Genomic DNA, 23,083 nt, shown 5'->3' on the forward strand with positions numbered 1-23,083 from the left:
AAAGACAGTACAAAGCAGACTCTTCCACTCTTCTGTTGAAGAGTGTCTATTCCATGAATAACTCAGGTGAAATAAATGGGAAATAAATAAAGGTGAAATAAATGTTTTTCAAACATGAAAAAGTCCTCTACTGCCTTAAAAATGCAATGTACACACTTCTTTGTAGTAATTTAAAAGCCTTCCTTAAAAAATTACCAATAGAATAAAACCAAGTGTGCCATATGATTATTTCCTATGAAATGGTAAGGTCTTATTAACCAAATTACAATGTATGAGCTATAAAGCAAACAGGGCAAGCACTTAACCTCATTAAATCTCAGGAATGACTCAGCAGTATTATGAACAAATGAAATAAATGATGATAAATTCTCATCAATACCACTATTAACAAGAGGGCAGTGGCTCTTTTGCAGATTCTCAGAAAAGCTTGCATTCCTCACATTTTGTCGCTGGCCAGGAATGACCATCTGACCCCAGCTATGCAACAGCCACATGAGAGAAGTCCCAAATCCAGAAGAACAGTTGTTGCTTGTTGACACAGCAATCTTTAGTTGAATCAAAAATAGTGCATTACAAAAAGAGACTTTCGGTAACAATTCTGCCAATGCTTATTTTCACCTGCAGACTTCTGGATTCATGTCCCCTTTCCACATTCCTTCCAGCAAAAGTAGACTGTTTCCTTACCACTTCAAACACTCCCAGTGATGCCTTTCTTATCTCTCAACAAAACTTTTGGCTGCTCTGGTGCCCTCTGATATGCCGTGGCAGCCATTCCATGACACACCCCAAGGAGAGGCTACCCAGCTGCTTCAAACCTGCTTCTCCTTCCTCTCAGCCCCAGGCCATCCTGCAGCTACAGGGAGCAAGCATCACACCCACAAGGGTGACAAAATTGCTGCACCGTTTCTGCAAGGTAACCACAGACACTTAAATCAGGTCAGTGAGACATGTGCAGGGTCATGTTTAAGGTGGACACAGGTAGGTGACACCCCCTGGCAGTAAAGCACACCATAGCCGTGGTGGGAGCAGGGCTGACATGTCTGAAGTCACCCAATCCAAGAGTATTGCCCCAAGAAATACTGCAACATTCACAGCCAGCTTCCACTGTAAGAACTGAGACCAAAGCCACCAGTGCATCCAGGGAAAAATCCCTACAGGATTCAGCTGGCCCTGGATCAAATACAGGTTAAAGATTAATCTTTGCTTCTTCCTTTAGAAAACAGCTGGGCATTAGCAGCTTTCTCCTATCAGTAGCATCTCCACTGATGTGCAAAGGAACCTTAACAAAAGCCTGCTGTAAAAGGCAATTACTTCCATCTCACATTTTATAGCCTCATACATAGCACTTCTGCTATCTTCCCTCTTCTGGAAATACGGTTCTTGAACACATCCTTAAAACAAATCAGCAGCTATTAAGACAACAAAGCAGACTAATACAAATGTACATAGAATAGCTTTTATAAAAATGCCCTGAATGCATTTTTAACCTCTTGTTAGAAATACACTGTTGGTTAAAGGAAAAAAAGAAAAGAAAAAAAGCTATACACCAGCGATCTCAAACATGCTAAAAGAATGCAGAGACACTGGTAGTTGCAAGCAAGTGCTCAAATACTCGTGATTAGAAACAGCTGTAGCTCAAAAAGATTTTTTTTTCCTAATTTCCAAAATAATTATATTTTAGTATTTTTTACTGTTCTCTTATATGACTTGAACTAATAAAATACAAGTTCTCTAACATTAAAATACATCCGTGATTGCATAATAAACAGTACTAAGAAAATAATTATTTGACATGTGATTGAGGATAAAGATTCTGTACATCTTGCAAGTTCTTTTTCTGTGGTATGTTAAATCCACAGGTACTCTACAATGATACAATCCTACAGGAATCAGTAACATCCAGAAGCCCATCTCAGAGGATGAGTTTTCAATTTAAGCAAGAACTCAGGAATGCTGTAGCACTTAACGATCGGGGCAGGAGGTGCTGCCAAAACGCATATAAATCAGGAATTCTTTACATAAATAAAATACTCTCAGGTTATTCATTTCAGTGATAAACTGCATTTACACGTTAGGCTGGGAAGGGGGAGGAAAGAAGGCAAAGCATCCCCCACTCAGAAATATTCCATAGTCAGGTATTTGTTTTCTGTACCTTCCTCACCTGCAAAGGCAAAATGTGTGTAATGGGGCAAAGAGAGAGCCAGCAAGGCCAGTGCCCCCCACTGCCTTGGCAGAGACCCTGCTCAGCTGCACAGAACTCCTCTCCTTGCAAGGCTGCTGGACGCTGCTCTGCTCCTCCATGGCCATGCAGGAAGTCACAAGACAGTGACAGGACGAAGCTGCTCCAGCTGTGTTTCCAAGGCAATGCGCTCCTTGTGAACCTCCTGCAGGAGGAGAGGTGTGTTAGAACTCTGGGGACGCTCACATGCAGCACCCTGCTCCAGAAAGGGCAGCCAGGCAGGCTCTTGATGACCTCCCATGAAAGGAGCTGGGCTGGACTGCAACTCCTGCAGGGTCTGCTTCCCCGTCTGGGCAGGCTCAGAGCCCAGAGTGGGAGTGCACTTGAACCCTGCCTGAGCCTCAGTGCAAAATATGCCTAAGGAGTACCCATCAAGACTTCTGGTCTCCATTAAAACAGCAGAGCTCTGCTCTGTCAGAAAGCTTCCAGTCAGCAATACAACTTGAAGGACAAGTTCAGTTTTCTCTCTTTAGTGAACTTAGACAAACTTCTCTGTCTTTTCTTGCTGCAAAACACAGGTAACAGTACTGGCCTGCTGAAGATGGAAGCAAATAACACCTGAGCCAAGGAAGGATGGCAATGTGCTCTCATTAAAAGCTTTCATCTCTGTGCTTATTTCAACTACTGTCCTATTTTTTGCTCTGATTTCAATACTGCTGGAGATGACATAGAACTGATTGCAGGGAGCTTTATCACTGATTTTCAATGCATTCCTTACCTTCAGCTGCTGCTGGAGCTCACTGTTCAACCTGGCGAGCACAGCATTGGCTTCTTTGTTTTTTCGTATGGCGGTCTGAATAGCCCTTTTCTGCTTGGAAGACTGTCTGCCAGACACATAAATACAAGACATTTCAATTAAGAGTCTCAGCACTGGCTGATGCCAGAAGAGAAGCCACCCATTCTGCATAACTCTCTGCACCCTGGACTACGTGTCAAAGGTACAAACTACAGATTTAAGAGAAGAAAAATGTAACAGTGAAATAAGATGCCTGAATCAGATGGAATATTTGAAACTTGTTAACCTGAATGACAGAAAGATTTTAGGCTGTCTCAATTATTTCAAGATCACTGCATTCTCATTGAGCTCAAGAATGATCCCCACATAGCTGTGCTTATTGTGGTATCTTTGCACTGGCTGTTTTCAGAGACTTGTAAAGTTTAAAGAGTCAGGAGTGGCTAACAGAAAATACAAAAATCATTCTATACAGAAAGAAAGGACATTGGCATGAAAAAAAAATCTGTCTCAGAGTTTTGCTGATTCTGATTTTTTTTTACTTCAAAAATTAATACTTTTATTCAAAGCAGTCATTTCTACCAAAACCATCTGACATCACAAAGGGGAAGATAACTGGTTGACTTCCTTCAGCTCTTTTGCTGTTAAAATAAAGGAGGTACCTTTTTTATTTTAAGAACTTAATTTATTAATTAAGAATTTTTATTGCTTCATAGCCTGTGGTAACTGATCTGAAGGAAATGACAGCTATGAAGACAAGTACAAAAAGAGACAGCTGTAGATAAGGACCAACCTATTCAAAGCAAGAGAGATAACAACAGCAAAAAAGAAAGAAAACACAGAAAATACTGGCCGAATATCCAAGCCCCTTGCCAAATAAATTATTTTAAAGTTTTACATGAGGAAAAAAGAGCTCTTTAATGCCAGATTAGATCTAAAACAGATGGCCCTATTTAAACATGGTCCAGTGGTACCCAGTCCCCATTAGCTCTTCTCTCTTAACAGAGCTGATGACACTGATTTTTGCAATAGACTCTCTCTCAGCACGGCAACAGGACTTTATGCTGTTATCTTCCAGTGAACTGTCAGTTTTCTGCTTCACTATTTTCCTGCAAACTACTCTCCATAGGCTATAAAGTAATAAATGATAGGAAAAAAAATAAAAGCAGAGCAATATATATCTGTGGCCACTTTAACGTTTTAGGAAAGATATAGAGAAGACGGGATTGAGATGTTAACAAATGCTGTTATCTTTGAACCACTATGGAATATGTACTCCCAAAGCACAAAATAGTACTTTAAGAGCATCCTAGGAGTCTTATTACTTATTCTAATCTCCAATTATGCAGCACAGATTCAGTCTACTGATAAATAGTCTGCCAAGAAATGCTCAATTGATTTGGGCAGCTTGATTTTGTTTCAGACTGAATCAGATGTCTTTTGCAAGGCCCTGGGTGATGGTGGGGTATCATGTTTGCACAGTGCTTCAGCTGAAGGAGATGCACAGACCCAACAGGGTTTCAAGTGCCTTTGCTTACCACTTGTACAGCCTCTTCTCCATCACTATTAAATACACATAGAGTGAAATCCCTTAAGTCAGCTGACAGCTTTGATAGCTGTATTTACAAGAGCAAACAACATACATTGGGTTTGGCCATTATCAGACAAGTGGTCTGTGGCTCGTCTCACACCAGTGACAAGCCCGTTTCCAACATGCCTTGCAATGAAAAAATATCACAAAGATATGACCAACATCAAGCATTTCAGGACTCAGCTTCCCTGGCATTTATTTGGTCATATCTGTCCACATGAAGGAGCAATATTCCAGAAGACACATGCAAGGCAGAAACACAGACCCTCACATATAAAACAACTTGTGTTAGAGATGGTTGAACAGCTAGGCTTGCTCCTCAGCCATGTCTAGCAGGTACAGAAGTAGGAGACCTTTGAAGAGGTTATCTACCTATCAAATACCACTGACAGTCACTACAGGCTTAGTCTGCTTTTGAGAAGACTGAAGTAGATTTCATAATGTAGATGTAGATTTCTGATGTAGATTTCAGAATCTGTATCTTGTGGAGCATTATCAGAAACAGAACTATTAAGCGCAAAATTATACAAAGAGCAAATCCTGCTACATCAGATCTCACGCTGCCCTTTGGCATGTTTGGTACAGGTTTTTACTTTTGGACTGGGAGGTGAGGCTTGACTGCTGGCAGGGAAGAAGTCACATTTATAGTGGGAGAAAGCTCAGGGGTCTCCAGCCCTTGTGCCTCCGTCCGGAGCTTCCTGCGGGCAGGTTTGGAGGGTGGTTGAGCAAGAACAACCTCCTGAAAGGAAAAAGCACAACAACATTAAGTCAGGCCATATGTGTCCCATCATTAGGCTGGAGAATACTTGTGTCACACAAATTGCTGACAGCTGGTTAAGATTTCATAATTTAAAGATGTACAGAGCTTAATTCCAATTTGGTAATAGCCTCTCGGATTTCTGACTTTGAAAAAGGAAGAACAACTCCTGCAATCCCTTCATAAATGAAAGGGTGTTTTACCTTCATCTGGATGACAGGCTCTTCACAATTGGGTTGTACAGCTTGGTGTGTATTAGGTGGAGGTGGAGGGAGTGGTATAAACACACATACTAGCCCCCAGTTGACCCAAAAGCATTAAAAACAGAGCAAGATTTATTTTTGACTGTGTTCAGTTGGAAAGAATCAATAATTAATTACTTGCATCCCAACTTACTGCCTCACACGTCTGGCAGGGAGCCTCTCCCTTCTCCCCTACTCTCTTACATGAAGGAACACTGAATATAGTTTTGAAATACAAATACATTACATTATCCATGCAAAATTAACATGTTGAAGTATAAAGGCCAGCTATTTTTCTGGATAAGTTACATCAGAAAAATAGTCTGTGTTTTCTAGGTAAAGCAGAGTCTTGCATTTTTAGGACTTCAGTGATAAGAAGTGTTTTCATTATTGTAAATTAAGACATCCTTTCTTTTGCAATGAGAAGTAGTTTTACCATTTATATTTATAATTTTAATTATAAATATAAATGCATCCTCTTCAGTGTATTTTATGATTAGATCAATATCACAAGGGATATAGCTATTACTGCAACATTTCATGAATGAGAAAGCTAGGACTCAAAAAGTTGAATTGACTCGAGACAGGTTTTTTCAGCACCAAAGACAAAAACAATGACCAAATTTCACTATTAAACATTTTACTGTGCTAGATTACCTTCACTACTGTGTTTTCACCAAACGCTAATAAAATAAGGAAAAAAATAATGGGGAAACATTTAATGACAAAGCCATTACAAGGAAAAAACCAACACTGCAGTAAGCAGCCTGACTAACAAGAGACTTCTATAAGTGATACAAAATGTATCCAATATAAGACCATCAATCATTCATATTAGAAGGATTAAAATTCTTAAAGGAATTTGAATTATAAGGAAAAAGGTTTAAACATTGAAAAACAGATTTGTAATTACTGAAAAAAATCTAAAAATATTATCAGATGTTCCAATCAGGATGTCAGCACATCATGACTGCACAGATATCTGGTGATGCCATGCTCTGAAATCCTCTGCACAGGCACAGCTCCCTGCTAACACACCCCACACAGCAAGGGAGGAACTATAATGCCCAACACACAATGCCAGTCTACCTCAAACTGCCAAACCCTACCAAATCCACAGGGTTATTCCCTCTCCCCTTTCAAACACAACAGTGTAAGCAATGATCCAAGCAGATCCCTCGGCATGGGCTCTTTGGCTGGTTTCTGCTGCTGCACCAGGCTTTGCAAGGTGGTTCAGCACCTGCCTCCCACACCCCACAGCCTGGGGCATCACTGGTTTAGGGAACCAGGTGGGATGAGAGTGAGCATGAGGTAGGAGAACCACAAGGACTTTCTCCAGCAGGGCCACAAAGCACATGGAAAAAGCAGGGCCAGGCTAGAAGTAGCATATGATGAGCACAAGCAGAGCAAGGACACTGCCCAGAAAGCACTGTCACATGCAAAAAATGATGACACTGGATGTTTACCTGTGCCCCATGTTACACTAAGAAGTTGTGATGGTGCTCCCTGGGCAAGGTACATCCAGCACCTGCCAAAAGTTCTTGGCTGGGCTGAGTAAATGTCTTGCAGGTGCTCTCTGGCTGCAGGAGGGGCAAGAATTGGGAGGATCTGTATTTGCTCCCTATCCAAACCTGTTCTGGCTGGGGCTGGTGGAAGGAGGTGGTCAGAGCATGATCAGGAGAGGGAAAATGCTCACAAGCCACTGCTAAGGCCACTCCATACCTAAGCAAGGCCCTTTGAAGTGTGCCATTTTAATTTCAGTGCTTACTTTTTACAACTGATAAGTCCATACAAAAACATATTAGAAACTGCAAAATCTCTCCTAGTCTATGTACATTTAGTGGCAGATCCTGACCTCTAGCAAACATCAAAATCAAATCTTCAATAACTGAAACCAAGAAGTACGTCACAATTTGGGGGAACCACAGTGAGACAGGGCTGGAGTACAATCAAACTCTTTTTTGTTTTCCCTAAGGCTCCACAAGCCCCTATTGATTTGAAATAAATGGCAAACTGTCACTCTGAAAGCACGTGCATCAATGTGTACATACTAAGAGGTTTCTTAATGATTCATGTGAGTTGATGTCACATATGATGACAGCTCTCCTCCAGTGTCTTGACCTCCAGAGAAGGTGAACATGTAAAAACATAACCCTAACTCTCTGTTTAATTGCTTTTAAACTTAAAGCAACCACATTTGTTGATTAAGGAAAATCCCTCCATAATGGTACAATGTGTGCAGATCTCACCTTTTTTGCTGAACTGTTTTCTTCTGCCTGTGATGGGGGTCTGTTCATCTGAGGATGTAATTCAACCTCAGATGGTTGTTCTGTCTGCAACAACAAATCAGTCATTGCTACACCCAGAAAATGACTAGCAGTCATATACAATAAAGTCAATGAAAGGAAATGTTACACACAAAAGAAAAGTTACTTTAACAATTCAACAGTAGGGAAAATGGAGATCTAGGGTGACAGCTGAATGGATGACATATGCCTTTTGCAGATTTTTAATGAAACCATATTCTTGCATTTTATTTGCTGGGAAAATGGGAGAAAAGTTTTTTAGTGAAGGATTAGGAACCATGTTTCTGAATGTAAACAATCTAGTACCCAGAATTTCTTCTAGAATTACCATTATGGCCTAAATACTGTGAGAAAAACTAAGAGAATAGAAAAAAGCTAGAAAGACCTTGGATATGCCCTGTCACCTTATTATCACCTGAAACCAATGAAAATTCATAGGAGTAAGCCTCTGTCTTTGAAGTTTGTGAGGCTGGAGTGACAAAGCCAGTATCATACCAAAAATTCCAGCAAAGTTGCTGAAAACACAAGTCATAAAAAAGCAGACAAGTCTTCCCTCCTCCCTTCTCACATTTCAAGCAGAAACCCAGCTGAAAACTCACCACCCACATCTACATATCTGCAAAACAAAACACCTGATTCCCAAAATATCTGACTGAGAAGCAAATTAAAGCAGAGGATTAATCACTTGCTTTGCCTCTCATAAAAGTTTTTTACACCTTTTGATTTCTTCCACCAGGACAGGGCACTGCACCAGCGAGGGTGGCAGGATTTGGAAGTGCGTGTCCCCAAGTGCACAGCAGCAACCATGATATTGTAAACATGGTGTGGCTGTTTTCTGTCCAGAACATATGGGCTGGCTCTTCAATATGGGGAAGGCAGGGAGGAGCAGGAGGTTGAGGCCATTTGGCACTGACAGGCAGCCTCTTCTCCTCTTTCCCAGCTTCTGCCACGTTGGACCCAGGCTGGCAACGGCCCCCAGGCAGCAGAGGCAACCTGCCATCCTGCTCCATCCTCAAATGAGACTCATTTCTACACAGGTGGAATCCTGTGTTTAAAACCAAGTCCAAGGCAAATCTCAAACTTTTAAGGGGCCAGGATTTTAGCCATAATAACAATTTGTTGCACACCAAAGAACCTAACTCACTGTTGCCAAGAGGTTTCTGCACAGGCCCACCAAGCTCTGTAGCAGTCACAAGTTTCCAAGCGCCTAACTGTAAATTAAACAAAAACAACAGAAAGCACTGAATCTGGCATATTTAAAAAGGAGGAACTCTTCCATAGCATTTTTATTTCTTCCATAACAGACACAATAAGAGCTGTAAGAAAGGTGCAGAGGCAATGTGGTTCTGTGGCCTTCTCCAACCATACAGTATCGAACATGCGCACAGAGGAGGAAGTTTTGAAACCAATTTCTTTAAAACACATGTGAAATTCCTCAGGAGAGAGGGAAGAGAGGGACTGACAAGATTTCTCTCCCACCCTTTTTTAAGGTGCTACATCTGCAGTGTTACCTGATGGTTAAAAAAAAAAAAACCAAAGAGCCCCTCACACTGTAATATTTCCAGTATTTGAATATGAATATCCTATTTTTTTTTAAATTTTAATAACTACTGTGTGCTAACATTTGAATTTTGAAAAGCTTTTTATATATTGAAAGTCTTCCTCTGCAAATGTAGATTTCTGGTCAAATAGAGTGAAATGGAAAAAAGCAATTTTTTTGTGCATCTATAAAAATGAAAGACCTTTAAAAGTTCATTGAATGCAACACAATATTTCTTTATCAGCAAGCTGAATAGCCCATAACCTCCCTGATTTCTACAATAGCTTTCATATATTTGAAAGAAATGAAGGCTCTAAGCACTGCTAACAGTAGCCTGGCAAAGTCCACAAGGGTTTCATGAATTATTTGGGAATGGCAAAGCTCAAATAATGAACAGAACCACACAGTAAGTCTGGACCACATAAATTTGACAACCCATTCATTCATTTAGGGACAGCAAGAGTAAATCCAGCCCTTCAGAGGGATATGTAATACACATACTATGAAGTCCTCATGGTATAGCTTTGCTGCACAACACATAAAAGTGCCAGGGTACAGGAAAGAGAGCTTTTAATGACCCTTTAGTGACAGGGAGCACTAAATACCTGCCTTAACCTAGCCAGGCAGGCAGTTTCTGGTGCTCACAGTCTTCTTAGAGTCTACACTAAACCTTGCATCAAAAGCAAAAATATATTAACTTATTCCACAGAATGGAGAGGAAAAAAAAACCTGACCAACTCCATGTTATTTGTGTATAGATCTTAAAAATGCAGCTTTGAAGAAAATATTTGTTCCAACAGTGTAGAAGTAACTGAACAGATTGGTATTCAATGATGTCAGTTTCAAATAATCAGAAAAATTGAAATCATGGTCAGATAAGGCACCTAGAGAGGAAAGAAAGTTAAAAAAAAAAAAAAAACAGAACCCAAACTTTTGCAGAACCATCCTTTCTTTTTTTTTTTTTTTTTTTAATAATCTCATTGCAGGAGAGTACTGTTTTAAACCAAAGGGAACTGGAAAGGAAAAGAAAGGGTAAACCTTATGTTCTAGTGAAAGCAAATATAAATCACAGTGACAATGTCAAAAAGGGTAATATTTCAAAATCTCTGAGAGCAGGACATTTTCTGTGAGCTGTGTGCTGCGATGTGTCTGTCAGGGCCAGCCTGCAGCCCATGCTCAGGGCTGTGGTACCTGCTGGCCATGGTTGGCTCACTGGGCTGGCCACGTCTCCCTGCTGCCAGGACATGTGGATGGCAAAGCTCAGCAGCCAGCAGCGCAGGGGCAGGTGAAAATAAAGAAATAACTACATCCGAATGGGGGAAAAAAAAAAAAACCAACCAAAAAAATACACTACCCCCTTCCCCCCCAAAAAACCCAACCCTGAAAAATCCTCTAGTTCTGGTGATCATCTCCTGCAGCATGAATAAAGCCAAGTGACTGCCGTGTCCCTAAAGTGCCACCTAGCGGCCCGCGGGACAGGCCACTTCGGAGCGCTTGGCACACGCACCGTGCATCACTGCAAAGGTCTGCGGGGGCAGCCGACCCAACAAAGCCCTCTCCGAAAGGCTCTGTGAATACATCTGCAAGCTGATGTGTGTGTCCCCACATGGTCCCCACACAGATTTTAAAGGAAAAATAACTCCCGCTTTTTCTTTTGGCAGAGGGATTCTTCACAGATTTCCTTCACTGATTTGGATGTGGGGCATTTGTAGCCTGCTGGTATTGGGCAGAGAGAGCCTGACTCAGCAGCACTCTGGTCCTCTAGTGGAGTACAAGGAAAAGGATGTCCTTCAGGAGCAGCTGCGGTGAATTCCCTTTAGTTCTTCATCATTTTAATACCATGCTTAGCACTGTCTGCCCACAACTCATTCAGAAACATGGCAATAAATTACCTCCCTCCAATCACAGAAATGTCTTAAAATTTTCACACAATTATTTTCGGGTTTAAATTCTTCACCATTGGTTTATTAATTTTAAATTATGCAATATGGTCTTCCAAGGGAAACTCCATTTATGGTAGTGTAGAAGTGCTTTGATGGCGGTGTCTCACATCCTCAAAGTGGAGTGAACTACTGACACTGGGAATGCTGCTGTGCTATCTGGTATGGCTGGGAACACATACAGGGTTACAGGAGATGGGCAAAGAACGTTCTGGTCTTCTGCACTGCTTATAGTGCACTGCAGAGTCTGCAGACCAGGCCTACACGTATCTTGATTTTGGGAAGCAGGGTAAGACACCACAGAAAAGAGCAAGACAGTGTTCTTATTCCAAATCTTCTGAAGAGATTCGCTTTGCAGAGACCAATCCAGTTATACTAGCAGACAGTATCTCCTGTTTCCTTAGCACAGTCTTGACTTTTCTAGGAATAGCCATACCCTTCTCATTCTTCCAGGCAGAAGGTAAAACTGGCCAACAAAGTTTCTGTGCAATGGCCACAGATAGAGGCCAACCTGTGGCCTATGGCCAACACTGAGCATGAGAACAAATAATTCCTCATAGTTAAGAAGAGTATTAAGAGTTGCAAATGCTCATTATTTCATGGCATGATCCCTGACAAGCCATTGATAATCTCCTCACCGCTCCATGTGACAATACTTAACAGCACCTTTCTACAAGAATATGTAACACTCACTCAAGCACTGAGTGCTTCAAGAGCCTCAGATGAAAGATTTTCATAACTGCAAGAGAACACAGTATCTTAACAACTAGTTCTTCACTTACATTTCCAGTTCTTTTGCTTTGCAATGCTGGATTATACGTAGATAACACACCCACTTTTCAAGACAATCCGTAACTGATCTTCCAGAACAGAAGATCTACACCAAGCTTTTGTAATTCCTGTCACCTGATAGCCTCTTTTTAAGAGGTCAAGTCTATATATTCAATCACTGCCACAATTCAATTCACTCACACTTATGCTCCAGGCTAGCTTTACACATGGAAATAGTCCCATTGTAGTCACCTGCAATACTCACAGAAATGAAATTCTCTTTGTGCATTCATTGGAGTAGCCCATAATCATTACCTATATAGTGCCTCTGCTTAGCTTTGCAAAAAAAGTATTGAGAACAGCTTATCTGTAAGGAAAAGTAGACTACTAAATATGCTTAACGCTCTGTGTGTGCCCATTGCAATCTTCTATCATCTCTGCGTAAGTTCATTTAAGAGGTACTTTGCTCCTTTCTAAACACTCGTATTTTTGTGCTTAAAGCCAATTTCTGGGAAGTCGAGACATCTCAATTCCAGTTTCTGGGAGTCTCCTGCATCCCACACTGAATCATCAATTCTTTTTATTGCTTATTACAAAAACTGAAAATTGTAAAACAGAAAAAAAAAAACCCCACAGGGATGAAAATGCAACAAGCTGCCAGGGTCTTAGTGTGCTGCCTGCTTTCTCAGCACTGTGCAGCCCTGAAGTTTTGATAAGCTTTTTCTTTCCCTGAGCTATCTGAGGGCTGGTGATAAGGTTGAGGAGAAAGGCAGTAAATACAAACAAATTGCTGCAATGTTCAGCTCATTCACAAGGAAAGAATAGGACCCAGATGGAAGCATTAACAATCTGTTTTAATACTTCAACTTCCACAAAACCAGATTAACGTAAGCTAGAAAGGCATATGTGCATTCCACTAGAGATACAGGCATTGGGTTCTTAGCTTCTTTCTTTGTTGTTATGATAAATGTGAAGCCAAATTAAAAAATTGTTACAACACATTTTAATTAAGATACTCGCCTTCTTCCACTCTTCCAGAAACCTCTTTAGAAAGGATTTTACAGCATCCATCAACTACTCCTCAAATTCAATTTTAACTGTGCTACTTTCCACCACTTCTTAAATCGCAATTTATTTTGTCTGGCTGTCTTAGATTTAATATATAATTTTCATGAGAGGAAGATAATCCATTTGTATTATATTAAAGCGGCAGATGGCAAAATCTTTCATGTTATAGAAGACTTTCAGTTTCATTACTGTTACATGCCTCTTCAGTACCTATTGCACAGCTTATACAACATATGTTATTCTACAGCCAAAACCATGGAGATAATAAAAAAACCCCAACCTTTCCTAGCACAGTGGTTGTAACTGCAAGCTAAAAAATAGTCCTTTCATTAAATATAAAATATTTATTTGGGAGAGAATAAAACTGTATAAAATTGCATGGTGCCAAAAGCAAAATATTCACTTTTTTTGCGGGGGCAATTTTTATTTATGTAACAGAAAAGTTCCTTCGTGTAAAATTCAAGGCGTCCTGCCAGCACTTGAAATTCCTTGTGCAATTTTACAGAATAAAGGAATGCCTGAGTATTTACTCTGAACAACCTTGTAAGCAAGTCTGACCTCATCCTCCATGTATCTCTGCTTTAGCCACAGACACCGGTGTGGGGGGACACCTGGAGCACCTCCCAGCACGGAGCCTGCACGTGGCCATCCGGCTCTGGAGGCCCAGAGGTCTCAGCAGGACGGATGGGAGTCCTTCCCCACCTCCTGGCCTCAGCATGGGCACATGTAATTGATGGTTAAAAATCCAGCCTGAGCCACATTCGTGGCTCTCCATGGATTCAGCAGGATGTGGAGGCATGTTAGTAGAGACAACTTCTTGAAATGGGTCCCAGTTTTCCCTTGCAATTCTGGATGATGAATGGCCAAAAAGCTTCAAGGAGCTATGAAGTATCAAGTAACATTTGGAGAGCAGAACATTTCATACGTTAAAAAGAGTAATATCTTTGCTTTCCAACACCACCAGGGGCTGTGACTGGGCAGGGTGACCCACCCATTCCCTCTCACAGTGCTTCATTTCCAGGATTTCACCACATCAGTAACATCTAACAGTAACGATGGCCACTAAACTGACAGCTGAATTCTGAGCTCATGTAAAACAGTGAGATTTTAATCTTCAGAGCTGCACTGTATTCAGGTTACTTCAATTTGATAATGTTAACAGCTGCCCATCTACTCTACTTCACTTGAATGCTTTGCCTTCACCCATAATTTTTTCCCTGCCAAAATTGCCAGCATGGAATCAGTGGGAAAAACACATCCCAAGGTCTCCAGAAACAAAACCACTGTGAATATACAAAACCAACAGCCTTAAAATTGTGACTCTGGGAAAACAGACCAGGAACATCAGTTTTTTTAGCCAAGATACACAGAGTTTTCTTCCAGTCCCACTGTTTTCAAATTCCCTTATACAGCACAAGCAGGATTGAAGATACGCCTTCATTGTTGGACAGGAAGGTACTGAAATACAGCAATTTAAATACAGGAACATTGATCTAATTGGGCAACATTGCAGATAGTTAGCTGATGTTGGCTAAAATCCTAAAGTTGTATTTGTTTTTCAGTGTTCATCCATAATTCCTATTAACATAAATAGGTTACGAAATCTCCCAGAGAAAGCAGCTGTGGTAAATGATTTCTGTAGGCTTCAAAGCCAACAGTAATAAAATATTATTTTATTTTCCATTAAAAAAATAACAACAGGGGCTCACATGAAATGTGCATACATGTTTGGCTCCAGTGGAATGTTATTCATGAGCACCCAAAGTTATTTTCTATCTGAAATCTGTGTCACTGCAAATCAGCTGCATAGCTATTGCCTTCCTACCTGCACCTCCATGTTTCTCAAATTTTCTCTGCACAGCCCTGGATCTGCACAACAGTTTTGGGGCCACCTTTATGCCATTTCTCCTTGATGACTTAAGTTTACTATCAAGTTAGGAACACAGGATGAGGAAAACTTACCCAAGCTGCTGAACTCCATTCTCTACAAGCCCAGAAAAAAAACCCACAGTAGTTCTCTCCAAAAGCTGCAGGTTATCTGTTCTATATACTACAGCATGGCATGGGAAATAAGCAGAGGTAAGGCACTGCCAGAATCCTAAGTTTACAACAGCTTGTAGGATATGAAATATTTATGGCAAATAAAGTTGGGAAACCGATATGGATAAAATTATCCTTAAATCCAAGAAGACACTTCAGACTTGCTAAATGTGAGATGTGCTACTAGAGATCACAGAGGGTGTCAGTGAAGTTACACACAGCCTTAAGCACCAAAGGAAAATACTTCAAAAAAACATATCCAAAAAAAACCCTCTCATCTATGTATAAGTGCTTTTCCATAATCTTTCCAGGAATTCTTTACAAAATTGAGGCAAAACTTGAGTGACTTTTAATAGGAAAGCAATATGAATTGATGAATCTAATAAAAGAGTTCATTCTGCAATTCACAATGTCTTATTGTAAACATCAATTCAAAATGGTTGGGGTGCAGAGAGCTATGGGCTGGAATCTGGATTAAAAGATCGTGAACTGAAGATAGTGACGTATCCACACTATTTAAACTGGCCTTTTGTCCATCTTTATTTATTCAGGTTATGTACAGTCACCATAGGGACCTCAGATAAAAGCATCACTGCATCAGAGAAGTGTCTGGTGAAAGCTCTGAGGAAACCTTAAGCACAGCTTATGGACTGATACAAAATCAATACAAAGTCAATACAAAGTCCACTTGGGCAATGGAGACACATCCTGAGAAGGAACTTCCATAGGCTTTTAGAGGCCATCAAGAAAAAAGAAACAGAGAGTTAAATCCACCAGCTCAAAAAGCTGTTGTAGAAGTAAAAAGAGATGCAGCCACCACCTGTAAAGGTGTCTCCCCAGCAGAGGTGTGGAATGGCATGGGCTGGCAGCAGCAAGCTGAGCAGAGAAGCCAGCCCTGCTGCTATTTGCCATAAACTGGCCAGATCCTCACAGCATCCCAAGACTCAAGCCTGCCACAATAATCCTGTGCATCCCCTGAGCTGTGAAGTCAAGGCCACAACAGCATCAGCTGTATCACCTTGTGCTCTGCTCACCCAGTGACACGATCCTTGTCCCTTGTAATACAGCTGGACTATGGAAGCAGAGTTGGATGTGGACATAATGTAGGAAGTTTGTGATATGAGTAGAGATGCTAGGCACACTCTGAATAACCAGTGATTCAGTAACTCACCAAGGTTGATTATCTTGGAGGTTCTGACAGGAAAAATAATGTTTTCCTAAAGGCTGAAATAAATTCTACTAAAAAGCACTGCAACATAGGAGCAAAGTCAAGGCACCATTTCTATATTCTGGACTTGTGATCCACTGAAATGTAACACCTACCCCTGGGTACCTCTCTTTTATGCATTTTGGTCTTCACATCCCATGAGCCCTTTAATCTCACTCTGAAGAGCCAGCTGGTTCAATCTGCTTCTCAGTCATCCATAGAAAACCATAGGTCTCAGAAAGAAATTATTTCCCTCTCCTCTTCCATCAACTGATTTCCAAAGCTAAGCCAAAATAATCATATCATGAGCATACTTTAAGGTGCACAGCCATCTGAAATATGCAGGGTTTGCTTCACTTCCAAGCTACATTTGTCATTAACAGTGCTTAACTGCAGGAGTATAGCAAAATGACACTAAAATATGATTTTCAATAACGTTGTTGAAAAATAAGTTAAAACAGAAATTTAAGGACAGTTTGGTAAATCTTGAAATAAGAAAAAGCTGAACATGCAATTTCAGCCTCATGGCTTTTCTTCAGGTCTTGATCCTGTCTCAGCTTTGACAGCAGATCCCTTCCTCCAACTTCTCTGTGCTCTTTAAATCAAGGGCCCCACTGGACTATGGTAATCCATATGCTCACTATTGCTTACATGATATTTGCAAAGGTCAGCTCAGCTGAATTATGACCCCATCACACAAACTTCTCTACTCTCTGTTACCTTTATCACAGAAAGGCATGCTTGGGGAAAAAATAAACAATGTGATGAGCATGAAGTGTATATGCTTTCAAGAACTGGTTTTAGATACAGTTTTGAGAGACATGAATACAATAGTATTTTGATGTTTGAGTCAATATCTTTAAATAGTATCAGAAATAAATTAAGTAAATGTAAGTGATACATGTTAGCAAAGCATCAGCTGCATATTCATTACTGAGAAGACAGAGAAACCACTCTTTTTTTTTCTCCTTTTAGAAACCAGACCTTTGTAATGGAGAGGACTGGATCAAAAATTCTACATGAGAATCTTCTTGTGTTTATCATTTTAGGAGGGTGCTGTATTCTGCATGTCCCGATGTAGGATGAGCACTTGGTTCAGTATTTGTTTAGGAAGCTGCTGAACATGCATAAACAAATTAAGTTGTCACTCCCCTGCTAAGGAAACACAACCTGATCACGGGATAAGAAAATGGACAATTAACAGAACCTTGCTTGAAACCAATGGTTTTGTTCTCTGAGAACAGGATTTGTTGTCTTTAGTGCTTTTCCCAAGGGCAGCAAGAGGGCTTGCACTGCACTATGGGAACTGCAGCAGTGGCAGGAGGGCTGGCATAGGTTGCAGCAGCAACTGCTGCAGGCACACGGCTGGGAGGTAGGGAGCTGTGCTGTGGGATCTGGGGAAGCCAGAGGGAAAGACTGCTCTGCTCTCTCTTTGGGTCAGACAAAGCAGGAATGTGATGGGAGCACTAAGGGGCGTGTGCTGGTAGCAGCATGGCTAATGCCATCCTGGCTGGTGAAACATGCAAGCTCAAACCAGAGTGTTCTACAGCCCTCAAAGCAGAAACTACTAGTAAGGGATGGGGAGAAGGAGAGCACAACAAGCTGCTGATGGAGCCCTGTGTGTGGCAACAAGCCTCTAATCATTTCTATCATAAGCACTGTGCAGTAAGAGATGCTCAACAGCACACTCTTAAGGGTAGATCCACAGCTCAAGCAATGACCATTACAGCCTACAGAAGGGATCTCACCACCTTTTTGTATGTAAGGGCTGTCAGATCCCCAGTGGATTTGTTTCCTATCATACACTTAACCTAAAGGAGCAATACATGAAGCATATTGTGCCTAGGACTTAACACAGCCAACAGCACAGAAAAATATTGTGATCCTCCATGATTTCCTGAAAGGCAAATAACTACCTTGATGCAGACATGCATGATTTTGTGTTGTGCTGTAGTTGTGTCATGCTCTAAAAAAAACCCCAAAAAACTCACCCAAAATGCAAAATAAAAGCACACCACTAATGGTGTGAAACTTAACAACATAACTGACATGGCATTTGCTTCCTTTCAGCATTATTTTTTTAAGCCCATGGGTGCAATACACATTTCCATGCCACGGTTCCCTTAGCAGATGCCCTCAGTGGTTTTGAAGCTCAGGAAGCAAATAGCAACAGCAGGTATCAAGCCCATGTCTTCAGGCATGAAACTCATTTTAGTAGACTAACTCTGCTAGCCTTTCATTTACAGTTAGGTAAATAAAAGTTAGCAGGTGTATGTAAGCTCCACTGCAAAGAGGTTTAATTAGTCTGTAATGTGACACTTCAACACACTGGCCAGACAGACACAGGAAGGAGGACATGGAACTGCAAACTGCAGATTTTCATTAACTTGGAAGCAGGAACAACCGCTGTGTCCAAGCCAACTGGTGCTAACCACTGCAATGGTAACATAAATAAACAAGTAACACACAGCAAAGAACGAAAGCTTTGTCCATACCTGAGATACAGAAGGTCGAGGGGGTAGTGCAGGTGGTGGTGGGGGCAGCCAGCCAGACCTCACAGCTGAAGAGTGGGAAAAGAAGAAGATGATGATAAAAAACCCCATCCAAACCAAACTACTGTAATTTAATTCCAAATAAACCCAGAATTAATTTCCAGGATAAGTGGAAATTCCTCCTAGTGAAGAGGCAGTATATAAGATTTAATAACAAAGCCCAAACTTGATCTTTATTGAGCAAAAGCTTGTTTGAAATAACCTCATGAGTAGTGAATGAGTAGTGATTTAATTGCTGTAAACCCCCAAATGTTACAATAAAAAGCAGAGAAAGAAGCCAGTCAGACACAAAACCTGTAGGTAAAGCAGTCCAATTCCAGTCAAAGAAGCCCAGAAACAGGGTCCACTTGTTCTCTGGACTTTGATCTTTGTCATTAAAACTACTGCCCTTCTTAAAAGTGACACTTAAGCACCCAACGTAGACACTAGCATTCATTTTGGATAAAACACACTCCCTGATAGAGTACAGCCTTAAAAAGAAAACATCTGCCACAGAATTCATAGCACAAAAGCCTAAATCAACCAAAAAGAAATCCATTTCTTTGGTTTTATACTTTGTATTTGCATGCTATTACTCTATAGAGGTATTTCAGATGGAGGAGGAAGACAAATCCTAACAGTTTTATCAAGCCCCTGTAAGACAACATAATGTTGGCCAGCAAAAGGGAGGGTAATCATTATGTCGCTGCAACACTGTAATTTTTAGTTTCCTTAAAATAGCTAAAACCCATTTGGGACAAAACTACAGGATAGATGACAGCTTCCAAAGGCAACTGTGAGGAGGCAGAGAGGAGGACAGAGAGGCTGGCACAGAGACATCAACCAGGACTAACTGGGTTACCCTCCCCAAGCTCCTGTTGCACTGAATGCTCAGCACTTGCTCTGGCAAAGACACCAGACAGTCCATCTCGCACTGGTGTATTTTTGTGTAACAAAAAACCTCCAACAGTACTCAACTTGGAAATGCTCTTTACCACAATAATGCTATGCAATCAATTACATGTATACACTTTCTATTTCCATACATATTTTAAAAAGACCACAAAGACCATTAAGAGCTGTCTTATAGCTTAGCCATTTACATATTTTATACACCAAATCTAAAAATGTCTACATGGCTGAAAATAATAAGAAAAAAGATACCAACCATTACAGATAATTATGATATGAGAGTAAAACTGTGTGTGAAAACATTGAGAACAGTCATATTGATTATTTACACCTCCAGAGACTTATAATACACTGGTGGGATTTTCCATTTCCTGCTTCATCATCTCCTGTATCTTATAAAATAAAGCCTAATATGGCACACAATACCAAAGAGAAAGTTAAAACAACTAAAACAGAAGTTATGCCAGGGAGCCACTAACACACCTAGAGGTGTAAGAAAGATTTGAAGAAACAGTCATCAGGATCTTTCTCTTGCATTTAATTAGTTCTGTTCACAAGGCCATTGCAATAACGGCATGATGTGGTAACTACATTCTCCATCTCTCCCATGCAACTGATCTTTAGAAAGGAAGAAACTTTCCTTTCCTTTAATCTGAACTTCAGGTTATTACTTCATTTATCTGGGTACTGACAGTGGCTTTGGCTTGTGACAGTATTTGAAAACAACATCCAACTCAGACACCACATGCTGGAAAAGCATCTCCTGAAGTCATTGGAGATACTGTGAAACTCCATGAGTCTTTTGGGATTTGGCCCACAAAATTCTAAAGGGAAGAGTAATTGTTCCATAAAATAGACCAATGAAAAAAAACCACATCACCACACAAAACCTTCTTCAGCTTTCAAAATGCAACATATATGAATCTAGCATTAAAGAAGTTAGATTCTTACAACATGTGCATTTGACCCAGTTTCCTCTTTTTAATCCTAAAAATTCTAGCTTAAGCTACTCATGAAATATTCATAGAATTCCTGCTGTTGCAGAAGATCTTTGGCCTGTTGTTAGAGGGAAATCTTGCTTACGTGAGCACAATTACTAGCAAAAGTAAGCTGACTTTGGAGGACTTGTTAACAACTTAAAAAAAAAAGCCCCAGGCTTCAGCCTTCTCTGGTGTTACTATCCTAAAAGAGGGCAGTAAGAGCAGACACTCGTGGGTTTTCATGTGCTTTGGCAGGTGACTTGTACTCTCCAGCTATTCCAGAATGGCCTGGAATAGGGCTCTTCTCTCCTTCCTGGGACAGTGCCCAGCACAGATCGGCTCCTGCTGTCAGAGGTGGCAGCACCACTTACCTCAGAGCAAACACAAATACAGGGGGGGGGCCGTCTGTTTCCAAAATAAAAGCAAGTACTCTGGGGCCGAGCAGCAAACAGACAAATGTCGTGTTTCCAGGTGCACACCTCAAGAGATTGGAGAAGCTGATGTCCCTGATCTTTTCACCCTGTGCAGAAGCCCAGGGAGCTGGATGGGCCTTGCACAGGTCCTCTTGATGGCATTCAAACCAGGCTGAGCCACAGAATCATGAACAGTCCGGGCTGGAAGGGACCTTGGAGATCAGCTCAATCCAACCCCCCTGTCATGAGCAGGGACATTTTCCCCTAGATCAGACTGCTCAAAGCCCCATCATAAAAGGCAAATCCTACAGAGAGCACTGTGGAAAGCCCATGCAGGTACCAGTAAAATAGATTTAAGTGTCCTTATCACAGTATTCTGACAGCATTTTCATGCACTAGTCACTCCCACAAAGACAGTGTTCTCAGTTCAAGAATCATGGCTCTTTACTCAGCATGTTTACATTTTAAGACAGATTATCTGCATGGAAACTTTCCAAGACCACTCTTCTGCCCTATTTTGGCAACCACAAAGGTCTGATAGTACTAACATGACACCACACCAGATTAAAAAAACAGGTTTTCCAATCAGAAGGTAGATTAATATTTTAAAACAAACAGCAGGCTGCAATTGTATACCCTGAGAACTGGTCATGCCATCTTATCTGACCACTCTGCCTCCAGCCTCCCTAGCAGACAACAACACTCAACACTTAATCATTATTTGTGGCAGTGAAAAGTGACTATCCTAGCAACGACTCAGATAGCTCCTTTACTTATTTGATGCAGGTAGAGAGGATGAAAGAAAACTAGAAGTTGTAACAGCCCACACAAACCTATGGAAGTAGGTCTTTAAGTCACCAGATACAGCAGCAGTGGAGAATCCCAAAACTAGGATGAATGAGTCTGGGCCCATGGGATCCTTAGGAGCAATATAAGAGTACTTCTCTTACCCAATGACATGCACTTAAGCTCTTGGTTTTCAGTATTGAAGAAAAAACTGCCATAATACACTGAGCTGCTGGATGCCTGCTATTTTTGAAAATTAATATGGGAACAGCAGCATATAAAACTACATTTCCTGAAATATTTCCACGTCAGATATTTAATATTAATTCCCTAGATGTGGACGACATCTTAGTTTGAGATGTCTATCACTTTAGCTTGAATATCACCTCGGACAAGTTAAACTTTGGGTGGAAAAAATGTACACCCTCGTTCCCATCTGAATTGAATACATATGTAAGCAGTCTCCTGAAAGAAGGGAAGGGTGCTTTTCCAGGGTCAAGGGCCATTTTGTACCTTGCAGACCAAACTGAAACAAGATCCTGCCTAGGATCGAGACTGACCTCATCTCAAGTCAAAAGAGAGTCTGGCTGATGTATTTGGCATTTTTCAAGTGGATGCTACAGTAATGTTGGATCAAAGGAGAGGCTGGTTGCACAGTAGATTTCCATCAGTTATGCGGCTTCAGAGTCCTGACCTCCCAGAGCAGGTTTAATGAAACACCAACCTATTAATTTCATCAGGAAGTAAAGGGAGTAAGATACTGCAATCAGCTCAAAGAGATAAGCGAACAGAATAAATTATTCTTCTACTACTATTCTATTCCCAGCTACCTAAGGCTTTGGTTCCTCAAGAAAGACAGCATTTTCACCCTTCCACTATTCTGGAGAGGTTTTTGAGATAGTTTTCCTACTTCTGTTGCCAAAGCCAGAGCACAGAGAAGTTCTGTGTCTAAGTTGGTTTCTGTTTACCTCCTTCTTATTGAACTTCTGTTCTTGTTCAGTGAATTTAGTACTTGGTTATCCCCTAA

General features: G+C 40.9%; 1 protein-coding gene across 1 annotated transcript in view; it reads right to left on the reverse strand.

The window, feature by feature from the left end:
- Nucleotides 1-1,122: 1,122 nt before the first annotated feature.
- REPS2 (RALBP1 associated Eps domain containing 2) overlaps nucleotides 1,123-23,083 on the reverse strand; it is a gene marked incomplete at its 5' end in the record, with an annotated part of 91,279 nt that continues 69,318 nt past the window's right edge. Inside the window, 5 exons of the mRNA XM_084226278.1 lie at nucleotides 1,123-2,384; nucleotides 2,958-3,063; nucleotides 5,157-5,302; nucleotides 7,812-7,895; nucleotides 18,930-18,994. Coding sequence (XP_084082404.1) covers nucleotides 2,316-2,384; nucleotides 2,958-3,063; nucleotides 5,157-5,302; nucleotides 7,812-7,895; nucleotides 18,930-18,994 — 470 coding nt within the window. The 3' untranslated portion in view covers nucleotides 1,123-2,315. The remainder of the gene's footprint in view (nucleotides 2,385-2,957; nucleotides 3,064-5,156; nucleotides 5,303-7,811; nucleotides 7,896-18,929; nucleotides 18,995-23,083) is intronic.

The sequence above is a fragment of the Fringilla coelebs genome (assembly GCF_963513975.1).
Source record: "Fringilla coelebs genome assembly, chromosome: 2".
Classification (NCBI taxonomy): domain Eukaryota; kingdom Metazoa; phylum Chordata; class Aves; order Passeriformes; family Fringillidae; genus Fringilla; species Fringilla coelebs.